Genomic DNA, 14,672 nt, shown 5'->3' with positions numbered 1-14,672 from the left:
CACCCTCACTGGCACCCAAATCCCTGAACATCCACACCTGGGGATACTCACCCTTGTGGGAAACCCAACCCAGGGGCACCCAAATCCATGAATACTCACACCTGGGGACACTCACCCACTTGGGCATCCACTCCCAAGGCCACCCAAACTCTTGGACACCCCCTTGCATCCCTTCCCCTCACAGGCACCCGCTTCCCCACCCCACTGAGCAGCTCACCAGCCCCACCCACCCACCTGGACCATTTCATTTTGGGGCTGGCTGGCTCCCTGCTCCATCCCACAAGAAAACCCAGGTGCGAACACCCCCTGACTTCCACAGCCACTGCCTTCCCACACGGGATAACCAGCTCCAGCTCATCCTTACAAAGCTAACACTGGGGAATAAAGTCGGAGGCAAGATCGTTTATTACCGCAAGCAATTTTAATACAAAAATGTGTCTGGTTCTTTTAAACAATTCATTGGTAGAGCTTCAGTTTTGCCTCAATTTGAAACCAATTGAGAGAATCACACAGCAACACGGTCAGAGCCGGAGAGGAACAATATTTAATAAATACAGGAGCTGTGGAGAGCCCTCGGCCCCGGCCCGTCTCCTGGTCACTTGGTCAGTTGGATTTTATTACAAAGAAAAAGGAGCGTACAAAAGCGAGACAGGACTTGCAGCGAGTGTGCTGGTGAGACTCATTTCAAGGACAAGCAACTGTGCGTGTAAGTCCAGATTTCTCCTAGGAGCAGAGTTCACATCAATCTCAGCCTGGCTGGAAGTGGAATGACCAGTTAAATAATAAATAGGAAACAAAGAGATGCAGATAAAACAGTGATTGTGTAAGGAACGCCTCGGGGAGGGCTGGTCAAGCCATCAATCCAGAAGAATCCTTGATTTTGGAGGGCCCACCACCTCTAAGGGATGCATCCCAGTGATCCAGACCTGCAATCCTACCCCGTATCCTCTGGTGTGAAGCTCCTCCTCAAACCCTTCCCCAAACCCTTCACCCTCGGTTTGTTCTTTAAAAACAAAGTTGTCAGGACAGTATTTTCAAGACAGCAAAATTGTCACGGCCTTTGCTGTAGTGTGTGCAAATTTTATTAAAGTCAAACTCCGCTTTCTTCAGATAAAACCACATAGCTTTAAAAAAAATGGAAACATAAGCCCCAAGTCCCCTCACCTCATGTTTCTCTGGTTGAGGTATCTGTGATTTACAAAAAGAGAGTTCCTTGAACACTGCAGGATTCAGGTCTTTGCTTTTAAATATAATTTACCTTGCTGAGACAGCAAGTTAAGTTTATAAAGATGCATTTAGGAAACAATCCTAAAAGATAAAGCAGGTTCACACCCTGCACCGCGCAGAAATCCTATTTATATTTTAGTTTTTCTTTACACTTTCACATCTTGACCTTTTTTTTTTTTTGCTTCCTTTTTTTTTTGTAATCTTTTTCTTGTTTTTTTTTTTTTTTTTCTTTCTCTCCCACATTTCAGTTTTCCAGGCCCCTCTCTAAACAGGGGTCACCGAGAGGCAATTTTTTTATCTACATAAATATTCACATGAAAATAGTAACTTACAAAAAAGAAAAAAAAACCCAAAAACCAAAAAAAAAAAAACCAAATAAGGCAGCTTCATAACACAACTTTTCTTTTACACTTTTAACAATATAGTTTCTCCCATTTAGAATAAATATACATCCAATGTACGGAGCAGGGTTAAAAACTGGACACGGGTCGGGTGCGTGGGTTTGTTTTTTTTTCCCGCTTTGTTTTGTTTTTCCTTCCTCTCTCTCAGGAGGGCGGCGGGTACAGTATTATCTCTTAGGGCCTGGAGTTTTTGGGGTGGCAGTGGGCGTTTTCTTGGACATGGTGGGGATTTTGGAGGGCTTGGCCGCGCCCCGGCGCGAGCTCTGCCCGCCGGCCGCGCTGCTCTCCGAGGTGTCCGAGCAGGCCGACTGCGTCTCCAGCAGGTCGAAGTCGGAGGCGTCGCTGCCCCGCCGGCTGCTGGCCCGGCTCCCCGTGCGGCTCCCGGCGCGGCTCGTGGGACGGCTGGCTGCTTTTTTAGGGTCTGCAGGGAGAGCCCACAAAGCTGTGAGAAGGAAGGTTTGTTCCTCCCAATGCCCTAAGTTTTGCTCTTCCTGAGATGCCCTGAGTTTTGTCACTCCTCATGCCCTTTGTTTCTCCTGCTGCCTTAAGTTCTGCTCCTCCTGATACCTTAAGTTTTGTTCCTCCCAATACCCTAAGTTTTGTCCCTCCTGATGCACAAAGTTCCTCCTGATACCTTAAGTTTTGTTCCTCCCGATGCCCTAAATTTTGTTCCTCCCATTGCCCTAAGTTTTGTCCCTCCTGATGCCCTAAGTTCCTCCTGATGCCTTAAGTTTTATCTCTCCTCATGCCCTTTGTTTCTCCTGCTGCCTTAAGTTCTGCTCCTCCTGATGCCCTAAGTTTTGTTCCTCCCGATGCCCTAAATTTTGTTCCTCCCATTGCCCTAAGTTTTGTCCCTCCTGATGCCTTAAGTTTTGTTCCTCCCAATGCCCTTTGTTCCTCATGATGCCCTTTGTGCCTCTCGATACCTTAAGTTTTGTGCCTCCTGATGCCCTAAATTTTGTTCCTCCTGATGCCTTAAGTTGTTCCTCCCAATGCCCTGTTTTGTCCCTCCTCATGCCCTTTGTTTCTCCTGATACCTTAAGTTTTGTTCCTCCCAATACCCTAAGTTTTGTCCCTCCTGATGCACAAAGTTCCTCCTGATACCTTAAGTTTTGTTCCTCCCGATGCCCTAAATTTTGTTCCTCCCATTGCCCTAAGTTTTGTCCCTCCTGATGCCCTAAGTTCCTCCTGATGCCTTAAGTTTTATCTCTCCTCATGCCCTTTGTTTCTCCTGATGCCTTAAGTTCTGCTCCTTCTGATGCCCTAAGTTTTGTCCCTCCTGATGCCCTAAGTTTTGTCCCTCCTGATGCCCTTTGTTCCTCCCATTGCCCTAAGTTTTGTTCCTCCTGATGCCCCAAGTTTTGTTCCTCCTGGTGCCCTAAATTTTGTTCCTCCCATTGCCCTAAGTTTTGTTCCTCCTGATGCCTTCGGTTTTAGCTTTCGTGTTTTCCAGATTCTGTACTGCATTAGTGTTTTAACTCTGAACTTCATATAAAGTGTTAACAGTCAGACAGTTCAGTCACACCAAACAAACAATTTCCAGCCCCAGAACCAAGGACACCGCTGCAGCTTCAGCCCAAAAAGTGCAAACAGCAGGGAATGGAGGAGAGCAACCTGGGAGGATGGGGCTGCAAAACCTGGAGCTGGAATTCGACAATTAACCCCAATATTTAAATGGACCAAACTTAGAAAAGTGTGAGAACTCGTGACTCTGAGTCCATCTTGGGTGGAGCCATGGCCAGGCTCTTGTGCTGCCCGAGGTGTATCCTATAAAGGGCTTTTAATAAATCCCTGCTTTATTCCTTTAACCCTAACCCTAATTCTGTCCAGCCTCTGTTCCAGGGAGCCTCTCCAAACATCACTCCCCCATCCCCAGATCAACAGCAAAATCCCCAACCCCTCTCTGGGCGCCTCCACCAGCACCCCTGAGATAGGAGGTTCAACATCAGAGTTGATTCCTGCCCGAATTTCAGCAATTCCTTGGAGTGCAGAGCTGTGCCAGCATCTCCTCCCCCACCGCCCATCCCTCAAATATTCTGTACTTGCTCCACTGCGCCGGGGGGGAGTTTTTCCATCTTTTCCCTTCACTCACCTGCCCGAGTGGCTTTGGCACCTGTCGAGACTGGTGAGGAGCTGTTACTGGTGTCCCCAGCCAGGGAGGTCCGGCTGGAGTGGAAGGTGGGGCGCTTCAGCTTGCTGCCCGCCGAGGGGGTCACCTTGGGAGGAAGCACACACAGGACATCCTTCAGCTGTCACCTGCACCGTGACGGGCCCAGATCACATCCCAGATCAGATCCTCAGCAAAAATTTGGGCACTTAAGGAACACCCCCATCTCAATGGTCAGGGAAGGCACAAGCTGCTGTTTCAGTTTCAGTTCCCTTGTTCATAAAATAAGGGAAAAACCCAAATGCTGAAAATTTGGAGGGGAATGGCAGTTTGTGAGCTGCAGGCTGATGAAAGGGAATTTGTTGGGAAAAAGAAAATTCCAAGCAAAGCTGTTAAGAGGCAGCATCAGCTGGGCTTGAAACCTCCACAAAGGGAATATGGAAAAATAGGGAATTTAGCATCCAAGCAGCTCAGGAGCATTTTGGAAGGTCAAGTCCAACTCGGGAACTCGAGTAGCACAACCCAATGTGGGCAGAGGTGCAGGGACACCCTGGTGCTGATGTCCACGCCACTCCCAGTGCCCAGAGGCAGCCAAACTGGAAAAGGGATGGACAGGGACACAAACCACAGCAGATGAGCTCTGGCTGCATCCCAAAACTGTGCCTTTTCCTGACCTTTAAGATGTTGGAAGTGCAGCTGGTGTGGGGTGAAGCAGCACAACAGGCAACTCTGCTCCCGCCGCTGCTGCAGGAAGCCAAGGGGAAGGTGCCAGCAGGGCAAGGGCACCTGGATCCAGCTGGAAAAGGCAGCTCCAGTTCCAGTTCACCATCCAAAGCTCTGGGTTTGGGGCAGTGCTGCAGGAAAGCGCCTGCCTGTGGCGTCCCCAGCCCTGCGGGTTTTAGGGGTGCTGCATCCCTGGAGAGGTGGACACAGATCCCAGAGGGCATTTGCCACAGCTGGAGGGGTTTTCCTCCATCCCCTGTGATTTTGTGATTTTTGGGAACCTTAGAAATGTTGGAATGTGATGAAACTGGAGCTGCAGGGGGAGAGGGGCAGCTGAGGGAATCAAAATCCATTAACACACGATGTTCGAGGTACCATTGTCATCATCAGAGATTTCGATTCTCCTCCTTGATCCTATTTTAAAATAGGCAGCAAGCATCAATTTGGGGCAATTGGGGAAGTGCTCCTGACCTCCTGGTGAATCAAATTAATCCATTTTCCACATGGAAGCACCGCTGAGCAACACACAGTTACCTCACCAGAGCAGTGAACCCCCGGGATCTACCCAGCGCTTCTCATCACCCACTCGCAAGGGCAGGAAAAGTTCATGAGGAGGCCAAAAACTTTAGGGAAACCAAAGTCTCAGCCCAAATTCATCCTCCTGGGAGCATCAAGGCGGTGGCTGGGCACACCAGACGTGCTTCAACACGGTGAGAAACACAAGCTCTCCATAAAACTGAGGCGGTGTGCTTACGGTGCATGCGCTGTAGCTGATTTTCAAGTCTCAACTCGGCTGCTGGATTTCAATTTTTGGGAAGCCAAACGCGGCCCCTTTCCAATACAGCTCGGAAAATGAACACATTTTTCAAAGCACAAGAGGATTAGCACGGTTTGGAAGCAGGTGAAGGTGGATTGAGAGCATTGTGCTTCGCTCTGAAGCCGATATTTTAATTTTAATCCGAGTTGGAGACCCATGAAAAACGCCAACAGTCGGAGCGTTAGCGGTGCTACAAGCGCTGCTCTACCACGAGGAAAGCGTTAAGAGCAGGCAGGGGAGTGGGATGACTCCGAGCCAGGGGCACTCCAGCCTGCCAGCAGCTCCTTGGGGCTGGCAGACCATACTCTACCTCGGCGCTCGGGAGCTGGAAGTCGGAATAATCGATTCCCCTCAGGGGGGTGCCCGCTTTACTGTTTATCAACCAGGGTTTGTCATAACATCGAGAGAAGTGATGTGGAGTCTGTGAAATGGAAAAGCCAAGGAAGAGGGGGGAGAGGTGGGATGAGTGGTAAAAAAAAAAATAAAAAAAAAGAAATGGGAGAGCATCCGGAAAACGGCACTAAAACGGAGCGAGAACCAAACGGGAATTACATAAATTAAAACAAAGGGAAAAAACCCAAAAGGTGATGAAATAATGACGTGGTGGGGAAGGAGAGGTGAGGGGTGATGGCTTCCTCCTGACACCACAGCCCTGCCCCGGGCACCAGGAGCCTTCGGCTGCACGGCGAGCACTGGGGACCCTCCTGTGGAGCCAATCTGGGCTGGAAACCTGGAAACCCGTCCTGCAGCAGCCCACCCCCATCCCCCTGGACACCAATGAGCACCTTCTAGAGCCCTCCTCAAGCCCCCAAGCCCCAACCTTCCTCCTCCCTACACCTGCAGCTCCTCATCTGGGTTTTGGAGACCGCCGGTTTCTAAAGGGAAGGGAAAGCTTCACCCCTGCCCCCACCTTGGCTCCGCTGGCCGGGGTGGCCGGAGAGGAGGGCATGGAGGCGCAGCTGTGGTTGCTCTGGCTGGCGCTGGAGCTGGACCGGGTCGGGGAGGCTGCCCGGGAGGAGGGTTTGGATCTCCGGCCCCGCGACCGGAACGGGGTCATTCCCTGCGAGGCTCCTTCCGGCAGGATGAACTTCTCCCGCAGCTCCAGGTTGGTCCGTCCTCGTGCTGGAAGGGGAGAAAGGAGAGGAGAACTCAGCTTTGGAGGGACCCAACATCCTCAGTGGGGCTCAGGAGGCTCCAGGGCTGGGAGCAGCTTCCTTGGGCGTCTCCCCACGCCCATCTCCGAGGGCAGCGAGGCCGCCCTGGTTCTCCTGCTCTGCCTTAAAAACACCTCCTGCCACGGATCAGCTCTTTGAGAAACTGGCTGATTAAAAGCTGCCCCAGGGCCTGGAATTCACACGGGATGCTCTGTTCCTCTCTTGTGGAAAAGCATCCTGATGGCCTTTAAACTCACCATGTCACAACAGCGGCCAGTGTGGTATTTAACGTGGCTTAAAAATAGCAAAAGCAGCTTTGAAGGGTTGAGATTCTCGAGAATCTGAGAGAGATTCTGCTCTCTTGCAACTCTGGGCAGCTCTCCACACATTTTTTGGGGAGAGAGGAGAGAAAACCACCTTCCCAGCTTTTCCAACCAGCCACTGAAAACCGACTTTTCAAAAACTTTCATCCAAACGCCTCAAAGAGCTGGAGTGTCTCCCTTCGACAAGCAAGGGGCAACCAAGCAGGGAGGAGGTCTGTGGGCTTCAGCTGACGTGTGCCAGAGTGCTTCATGCTCAGGGGTGTTCAAACAGAGAGCGAGGGCATGCACCGAGCCTTACGGGACACCGGAGGAATTCTGGGGCCGATGGATTATGGACCAGAAAGCCAAGAAAGCAATTGCAGGAGGGAAGCACCACGCTGAGATAACCAAGGGATAGAAACAACCTCGATGTCAGCGCTGCAAAACATCTGCTGCAAAGCGTGAAGGGCGGAGGAGGAGCAGGAAAACCCTGAGGGCTCTCCCCGGAGCTCGCTGTAAATCATGCTGCTTTCAGCAACAGCCGTCGGGCAGCCGGAGCACGGAATACAGCAGCTTGAACAAGACATAGCCGAAGCAATTAACATCCCAGAGACCCCAGAGAAACGTGGAGCACTCTCCAAAACTCGCTCCAGTCCTGGCCAGCCCCTGGCTAATCCTGCTCTGTCCGCTGGGCATGGCTCTTGTCCAGCCCAGTGGCTCTGACCGCTGTCAGACCTCAAGGTTTTGGGGAGGAGGTGACCCCAGCTCCACTTGCTGAGGCCCTTAAAACCAAGGAAAACACAACCCTTCCCTCTTTCCCTGGATAAACACTGCCAGGTTAGCTGCAGCATCACCAAATCTGGTGATTCCAAATTCTTGGTTTGCTTTGGATCTGTTTTCTCCAGCTCCTGCCCATCTGGACAATGGCCCATGCTGGTCACCCAGCCACAGCATCCAAACTCCCCTCCGTGGGTGAGGAGACTCTGACTGCATCAAGCCTTACCTCTGCACGGGTCATTCTTGACTAGAAACTCGTCCAGGGCCATCCAGCCTCCGCCCACACGGACCATGACCGTGCTCCTCAGGATCCGGACCAGCCGCAGCTGCTGGGAATCGCCAAACTGTGGGGCAAGGAGAAGGTCAGGGAAAGGGGAACAACCAGGGCAAGGTGGCTCCTTCCCTCCCCAGGCTGCACCAAAGGCTTTCATCCACCTATTCCACAGTTTAAAGGCTTCTCCAGACAGGTTCTTCTGGAATAAGTGAGAGGTAATCCCAATTGATGAGTTTTCCTGCCTGGCATGGAGATGATGCAACCAACCCAAATCCTTTCATTTTAAAGCTATTTTCTTAGAGCAGCAAAGGAGATTTTAGATTTTGGGGTTGGATGGGTTTTCTCAAGCAGAATTCTAGTTTTTTTCTCCTTTTTTTTTTTTGTTTTTTTTTTTTTCTGTGAAGGAAATAGAGGCTGGCAATGCCCTGACCCTCCTGGTGCAGCCCACGTGGGAAGGAGCCGGCTGATTCAGCAGGACAAGCCGAGCCAGACACCTGTGATCACCACCAAGTCTGAAATCCAGGGATTCCCCTGAGCCTCAGACTTGACCCCACCAGCCACAAAGCCCCTGCTGCAGCAATTGCCCAGTGAGGAGGATGTTTGGGTGAGTGCAGAGTGATGGGAATCCAGGCAGGAACCCCCAGCAATGCTGATTAGTGATTGCGATGTTCATTAGTGGTTTGAAATGCCTGTGATATCAAAAAAGTGCACCCCAGATCAAAAGCATGTGTTTAAAAAGCTCCCCTAAATCTCCTGGACACCTGAGCCCAGGCTCCTGGGTGTCTGGCAGGCATGGGAGGGACATGGAGAGCCTGGCTTGGATGTGGCAGCTCTGCATCCAGGTCTGCAGAGCACCTGCTGGGATGGGAAGACAGGAGAACCAGGTTTTGCAAGCAAGACCCTCTCCAGAATGATTTAAAAATGGGGGAAAAGACCTCAAAAAAGGAACATTTTCCATGGGTGGAGATGCAAAAAATAAGAGATCCAATGAAAACAGGGAGTGCAAAGCGACTGGGATGGGTCAGGGCAGGAGGTGACATCTCTGACCCACAGGGATACGGGACCTGGACCATTGGTGGATCTCCCTGCTCAAGGGTCCCACCAAGCTGTCCTTGTCCCAGTCAAAGAGCTGCCAATGTGCTCACAGGCAGGGAAGGGAGCAGGGAAACTTTTTCCCTCTCTCCAGGCTCTCCATGAGATGTCCTTCAAGAGCCAACCCCAGGGACAAATAAATTCTCATTATTTTTCAGTTTTTGTTGAAGACATTTCTATAATCACTGCCTAAATTAAAGCCAGAGCTCTCAGGAGTCATCTGCTTCCAACATCCAAGTTTGTTTCATTTTGGGCATCTTTTGGGGCATCTTTTTGGGTGGGCACCATCACTGCATGTGAAAAAGAAGCTTTTTTTCATCTGGGCAGGGGCAGTGGGGACATCAGAGGGACACAGGGTGCTCCAGTTCCACTCAAAAGGAGGCTGGGCTTATCTCAGGTCACGACACTCTCAGGATACATGCAGGTTCTGGGAGGGGAGCCTTGCCCCCGTGAGGAGTTACTCAGTGGGAGTAGCAGGGATGAGGGTTTAGTTGTCCTACAGGATTACTCAGCGCTCTCATTCCATGGTGATTGCAGTCCAAACCCACCCTGAGCCTGGTGCAGGTTGTGCCCCCTGGGCTGGCTGTGCCCCTCAGGAGGACACATCCATCTGCGCCCCAGTGCCACGATTCACCACCATGAACCTCCCCAGTATATCCAGGGGAGGATCCCAGAGAGAAAAATCTCTCTGCTTTTGCCAAATCCTGCTTTTTCCATCTGATTTTTTTTCTCTTTTCTTCTGCCCAATTATGTTTTTTTTTTTTTTTTTGCGGGGGTGGGTGGCACTCCTCTGTACCAGGCTCTGCTGAGCAGAGCTCCCAGATCACATCCTCCCACAGCACCACAGGACAGAGCAGCATCACAACACACAGAGCTACGGTGGTTAAAAAAATTCCAGAGGTGAGAGACAGCACCACAAGGTAAACTAAACTGTACCTGATTGCCGAGGAAGAACTATGGAGGGACAGGAGTTGTGTAGGGAGGGGGAACGGGGAGAGGGGAGGAAAGTCCAGAGGAAGAGGAAGGGAAAGAAAAACAAGAAAAACATTTATGGGATTAACAGTGCAATAATCATGAAATCTGTTAACTGCAGGAGTTAGAAATCTGGGGGGGTTTGGGCTGTTTGTGGGGAAGGAGAAGCTCTGGGAGCTTGGGGCCGGTGCTGCCGGAGGGGGATCAGCTCCTGCTGGCTGGAACATCAAACCCAAGCCCAGCTGGGGCAGGAAAGTGGGAATTCTGCCGCCACTTCACCTCGGTGAAGGGTTTGAAACACAACCAGCAGCTCGTTACAAAGAGATTCTGTCAGGAAATTATTCTCCCTTCTTCGGGAGCGAGCTAAGAAAAACACAGGCACAAGGTACACTCATCCAGGAGGGAAACTTCAAGGGCGGCTCCGGCCGAGTGAAAGCGGCGTTTCACGGGGGCCCCCGGGCTGCCTGCCCCAGAACAGGGACACTTTTATGTTCTCCCAATCCAGGGAACGCCCAGGGGCCAAGGATGGAGCTGGGAAAACACATCCCAGCCACCTCTGCCAGTGCCAGGTTCGAGGTCTCTGCCTCACCCCGGGTCCCCCCGCGCCAAGCTGGGCACCCCCTGGGTGATGCCCCCTCCCTCGGTGGGAAGGGGGAGGAGGATTTGGGGAGGTTTCCATCCCCCTCTGCCTTACCCGGTATTTGTTTTCGCCGATCTGCTCCACTTGGAATCTCTTGGCACACTTGCACTGGGCCACTTGCCTGGTGACCTGCCACCACCAACACGAGAGGTGAGGAACCAGGATTTTGGGAGTCTCCCGCAGTACAAATCACTGCTTGGATAAAACAGCCCCAAGCAGCCTTTCCTTCTAAAACACGCTCACTTCCAACCAAATAATTTGGCTCAGCACCGCCAAACTCCTCTTTTAATCGAATTTTTCTCTTCCCTACTGCCAACCCGCAGCCTGAACCACCCCCAACCCTGCTGAGCACCCCCTTTTCTTGGTGCTTCACCTCATCCTCGATCTTGTCAGCATCAGTGGTGGGTCTGTAGGCGTCCTTGTTGGGATGGAGGGCAGCCACAAACTCGTAGTAGTCGATGTAGCCGTCACCGTCGCGGTCGAAGATATCGGCCACCGCCGTCATCTCCAGCTTCGTGGTGGGGAATTCTGGAAGGAGAAGGGAAGGAGGAAAGGACGAGCTCCTCAGTCAGAGACAGGCATGCAGGAGCAGCAAGGCGGTTTCCCAGGCTGCCTGCAGGGACTCACTGGAAGCCAGGATGCCGTCGATGAATTCCTGCCGGGTGATCTTCCCGTCCTGGTCCTTGTCGATGCGCCGGAAGAAATCCATGACCCGGGATTTCTTGTGGTTCATCCAGCGCATGTACTTCTTCCTCCAGACGTCAAAGTCGAAGTTTGCAAACTCCTTCAACTGGAAGGAAAACCCACAGAGAGTCAAGTGGGGGAAATCCCAAAGGGGCAGCACTCACAGAACCACCCCAAAACGCCTTGGGTGAGGCTCCCGGCGCCACCGCTCCCTGCCCGCCCTCCTGGAAAGGTTTATCTGGATTTATCCAGACAATTCCCAGTGCAGGGCTTGCCCAGACTGAATTCCCAGCACAGGACACACAGCGGAGCCAACAGCCAGCACGAGGATTGTGCATCCCAGGAGCTCGGGATGCAGCGCTGCCCACGCTGCTGTGGGGACACACAGGCAGGGAAGATCAGCTACAGGCACACAGACACACACACACCCCGTCTGCTCGGCCTTCTGGGGAGGCTTCCCCACCCCAGGGACATGCCAGGGAGGAATTCCCACTGCCAGCAGCAATCTGGGCACGGATCTCCCCTCTCCCTTTCCCTCTGAGCAGCCAAGAAGGGATTTCTTGCTCATCTTCCAGCTCCACAAGTCCCAGCCTAATTTAGACCCTCCAATTTAAACACCCTTCTTATCTCCCCACCCCAAAAGGACCCCACCAGCTCAAGCAGCTCACACCAAGGTAGGACAGCAATTTTAAGGTTGTTTTTTTTTTTTGTTTTTTTTTTTTTTTTTGTCTCTCTCTAAACACTCTTGGGGTGAAAAGCAACAAAGAAAAAACATGAATACGAAGGAACTGAACTGACCTACAGCAAAAGCAACAGAAAACAAAAAAAAAAACCACTCACTTCTGGGCATAGCTGCTTTGTTAAGCATAAATAAAAACAAAAATGACATTAGATGGTTGGATAAAATAGAGACAGTAATTGTTAAACTAATTACTAGGAGGAAAGCAGGGCCTGGCAATCATTAACTCTACAGATACCAAATACAGGGGCACAAAGCTGGTTAATGTGCAGTTAATTACATAATTACCAAAAGGTGTTTAGCCTTAAAATTTTAGGAATATTTGATTTCTGAAAAGGCAGCAGGAAGAGCTATCTGCAAGAGCTGGGGCAGCACTGATTTAAAATGCTTCTTGCACCTCTCCGGGGATGAACTCCCAGCTCCCCCCCTGCCCAGAGCAGCCAGGGGCCGTTACCTCCTCCAGCCTGTCCAGGGCATCGTTGAGCTTCCTCTGCCTCTCCAGGGCCAGCAGCCAGACCTGCTGCCAGCGTGCTGAGAGCTGGTTTATCCTGGGATTCTTTGTTTCTGACTGGGAGATAATGGGCATGCTGGGGGGAGCAGCCTGCCCCAAGCACTTCCCTGGAAAAGAGGGAGAGAAGTTGTTTGAGGTGCTGTTCATGGAGTCTGAAGAGCAGCAGCAAAATGTGTTTTGATTTTTTTTTTTTTTGGCAGGGAAACCCTCCCACGGCCTTGCTGGCTGCTGTCCCCAGGTAGGAGGACAGGGTGACAGACAGCTCTACACCCACATCCCCCAGCACCCAGGAATTCACACTGGACTCTGGCTTCACGAAACCACGTAAAAAGACCCCAAAACTTCATCCTAAAGCAACTGCAGAGAAAGAGAGAGAGAGAGGGGAGCAGTGCTGGCCCAAGCACCCCCAGGAACAGCACACCCAGCACGGCTGTTTTGGGAAATGTCACCTGGATTCTCCCCTCCCGACGAGGCTCAGCCGCCTTCCTGGTGGCTGTTAGCGCAGGATGCCTTGTTAATTGATAATCAAAGCTAATGAGCTTCCTAGGAATTTCATTTCCTGCCAGGCTAGGACCCAAAGCAGACTCACTGTTGCTGCGGGATTTGTCGATGAAGGGCCCGTGGGGAGGCTCAGTCGCTTTCCTTTTGTAAGTTTTCGTCACCCGGTCCACATCCGGCTGCTTCCGTGTCATCTCCTCCATAAAGGACTGTCAAAACACAGAAAGGAGAAAAAAAAACCTTTTTCAATTTCAGCCTTTTTGGCTTTCCAGCCCTCACCGGGACATGCCAAGCCTGCAGAGGGAGGTGAGCATCAAGCACCAGCGATTGGGGATTGTGGTTGAGCCGCTGCTCAGAGCTGGCTTGGATTTGCCAGGAGATCATCCCTGGGCTGGTTTTGCTCCAGCTGGGAATAGGGAATTCCAGGAGAAGGCAGTGCCTCCTCCACCCAGGGAGCCAGGGGAAGGCTCCCTCCCCTGCCCCTCTCCTGAGCTCAGCTCGGGGCTCACCTGGTGTTCGGAGATGAGCGCTTTGACCTGATCAATATTCTGGGGCATGGGGTCCTGGTCCCGCTGGATCAGGGTGGTCTCAGCCCACTGGATCCAAGCCAGGAGCTCCTCCAGAAGCTCTGCATTGGCCACCAGCTCGGAAAGCGCCGACTCCAGCCTCTGCTGGTGCTGCTTTGCCCACGTGAGAACCTGTTGGAAACACGGGGTGACCACCCAGCGTGGGAAACCTGGAGCAGGACCCACCACTCCGTGGCCATCCCTGGAACCACCATCAGCCTGGAACTAGCCCTGCAGGACTCACCTCCTCGAACCTGGCTCGGATGATGGTGATCCAGTGCTTGATGGTGGTGATGCAGTCGGGGTGGCAGGCGCCCAGGATCACCTCGCCCATCCCCACAGCCGCGTTCACGTCCACCCTCTTCTCCTCCACTTTCTTCATGAACTCCTGGAAGCCCCAAAGGAATTATTTGCTGATGTTCCCCCTTCTAAACTTGGCCTGGGTCGTGTTTTGGAGCTCCCCTTTACCTTGTGGGCATCGATGAGGGCCTGCAGCGCCTCGGCGTCATCCGGCAGCGCTCCCCGAAAGCGCAGGGACTGCTCCGCTTCCGAGAGCCACTCCAGCAGCATGTGCACGGCTGTCCTGAACTCCTCAGCCTGCAGCAACAACAGCACAGGCTTTTGTCAGCCCTCCTCCCCCCCAAACAGGCTGCTGCATTCACTCCTGGCGGCTGGAGTGACAACAGGGCTGAAAAGGGCTTTAAAAATACGTAAAAAAGTGGGGGAAAGCCATGTTTGGGGCTGGGGTTTGGGCTGCCGGGCCCTGCAGCACTCTGGCACCTCCCTCCCCTCGGCATCAGCTGCACTGAAGAAGGAGATGTTTTTAAAAACAGCACAAGTGCTGTATCCTGAGCAATTTGGCACCTGGGTAGTTTATTCTGTAAATTGCCTACTTGAAGTAAAAGCTGCTGAAGAGCCTTTGACCTTTTTGGTTGGTTTTTTTTTTTTCATTTTTTTAGCTTCAGTCGAGTCTCTCTGGACACTGGCAAACACCAGCCTGGCCTGTCTGATCACCGTTGTGCACATCAGTGAGATCTTTCCATCCTCCCTTTTCAAACCAGCCTTTATCTGCTCATTTTTTAGGAAAAACAACCAGTAACAGGCTGATACCACCCCACTGCTTCACAGGAACCACTGCAGGGCTGGCGTGTCCTGCCTGGAGAAGGCAAAACCTCTTCCCTGAGCTTG

At 52.0% G+C, this 14,672-nt stretch overlaps 1 protein-coding gene across 17 annotated transcripts in view; it reads right to left on the bottom strand.

Annotated features, from left to right (window-relative positions):
- Positions 1-389: 389 nt before the first annotated feature.
- Positions 390-14,672, bottom strand: part of MACF1 (microtubule actin crosslinking factor 1) — a 138,826-nt gene continuing 124,543 nt past the window's right edge. For 11 of the 17 annotated variants that reach the window (XM_068172840.1, XM_068172848.1, XM_068172842.1 and 8 more), the window contains 14 exons: positions 13,953-14,081; positions 13,729-13,872; positions 13,428-13,616; positions 13,010-13,127; positions 12,364-12,527; positions 11,114-11,276; positions 10,860-11,014; positions 10,541-10,615; positions 9,811-9,828; positions 7,735-7,852; positions 6,186-6,397; positions 5,586-5,696; positions 3,721-3,844; positions 390-2,049 (listed from right to left, as the gene is read on the bottom strand). In XM_068172840.1, coding sequence (XP_068028941.1) covers positions 1,796-2,049; positions 3,721-3,844; positions 5,586-5,696; positions 6,186-6,397; positions 7,735-7,852; positions 9,811-9,828; positions 10,541-10,615; positions 10,860-11,014; positions 11,114-11,276; positions 12,364-12,527; positions 13,010-13,127; positions 13,428-13,616; positions 13,729-13,872; positions 13,953-14,081 — 1,974 coding nt within the window. In that variant the 3' untranslated portion in view covers positions 390-1,795. The remainder of the gene's footprint in view (positions 2,050-3,720; positions 3,845-5,585; positions 5,697-6,185; positions 6,398-7,734; positions 7,853-9,810; positions 9,829-10,540; positions 10,616-10,859; positions 11,015-11,113; positions 11,277-12,363; positions 12,528-13,009; positions 13,128-13,427; positions 13,617-13,728; positions 13,873-13,952; positions 14,082-14,672) is intronic. The other 6 variants (XM_068172849.1, XM_068172850.1, XM_068172837.1 and 3 more) reach the window with 3 other exon arrangements.

The sequence above is a fragment of the Anomalospiza imberbis genome, chromosome 25, assembly GCF_031753505.1.
Source record: "Anomalospiza imberbis isolate Cuckoo-Finch-1a 21T00152 chromosome 25, ASM3175350v1, whole genome shotgun sequence".
Classification (NCBI taxonomy): domain Eukaryota; kingdom Metazoa; phylum Chordata; class Aves; order Passeriformes; family Viduidae; genus Anomalospiza; species Anomalospiza imberbis.
This window is presented reverse-complemented; position numbering and strand designations above follow the sequence as displayed.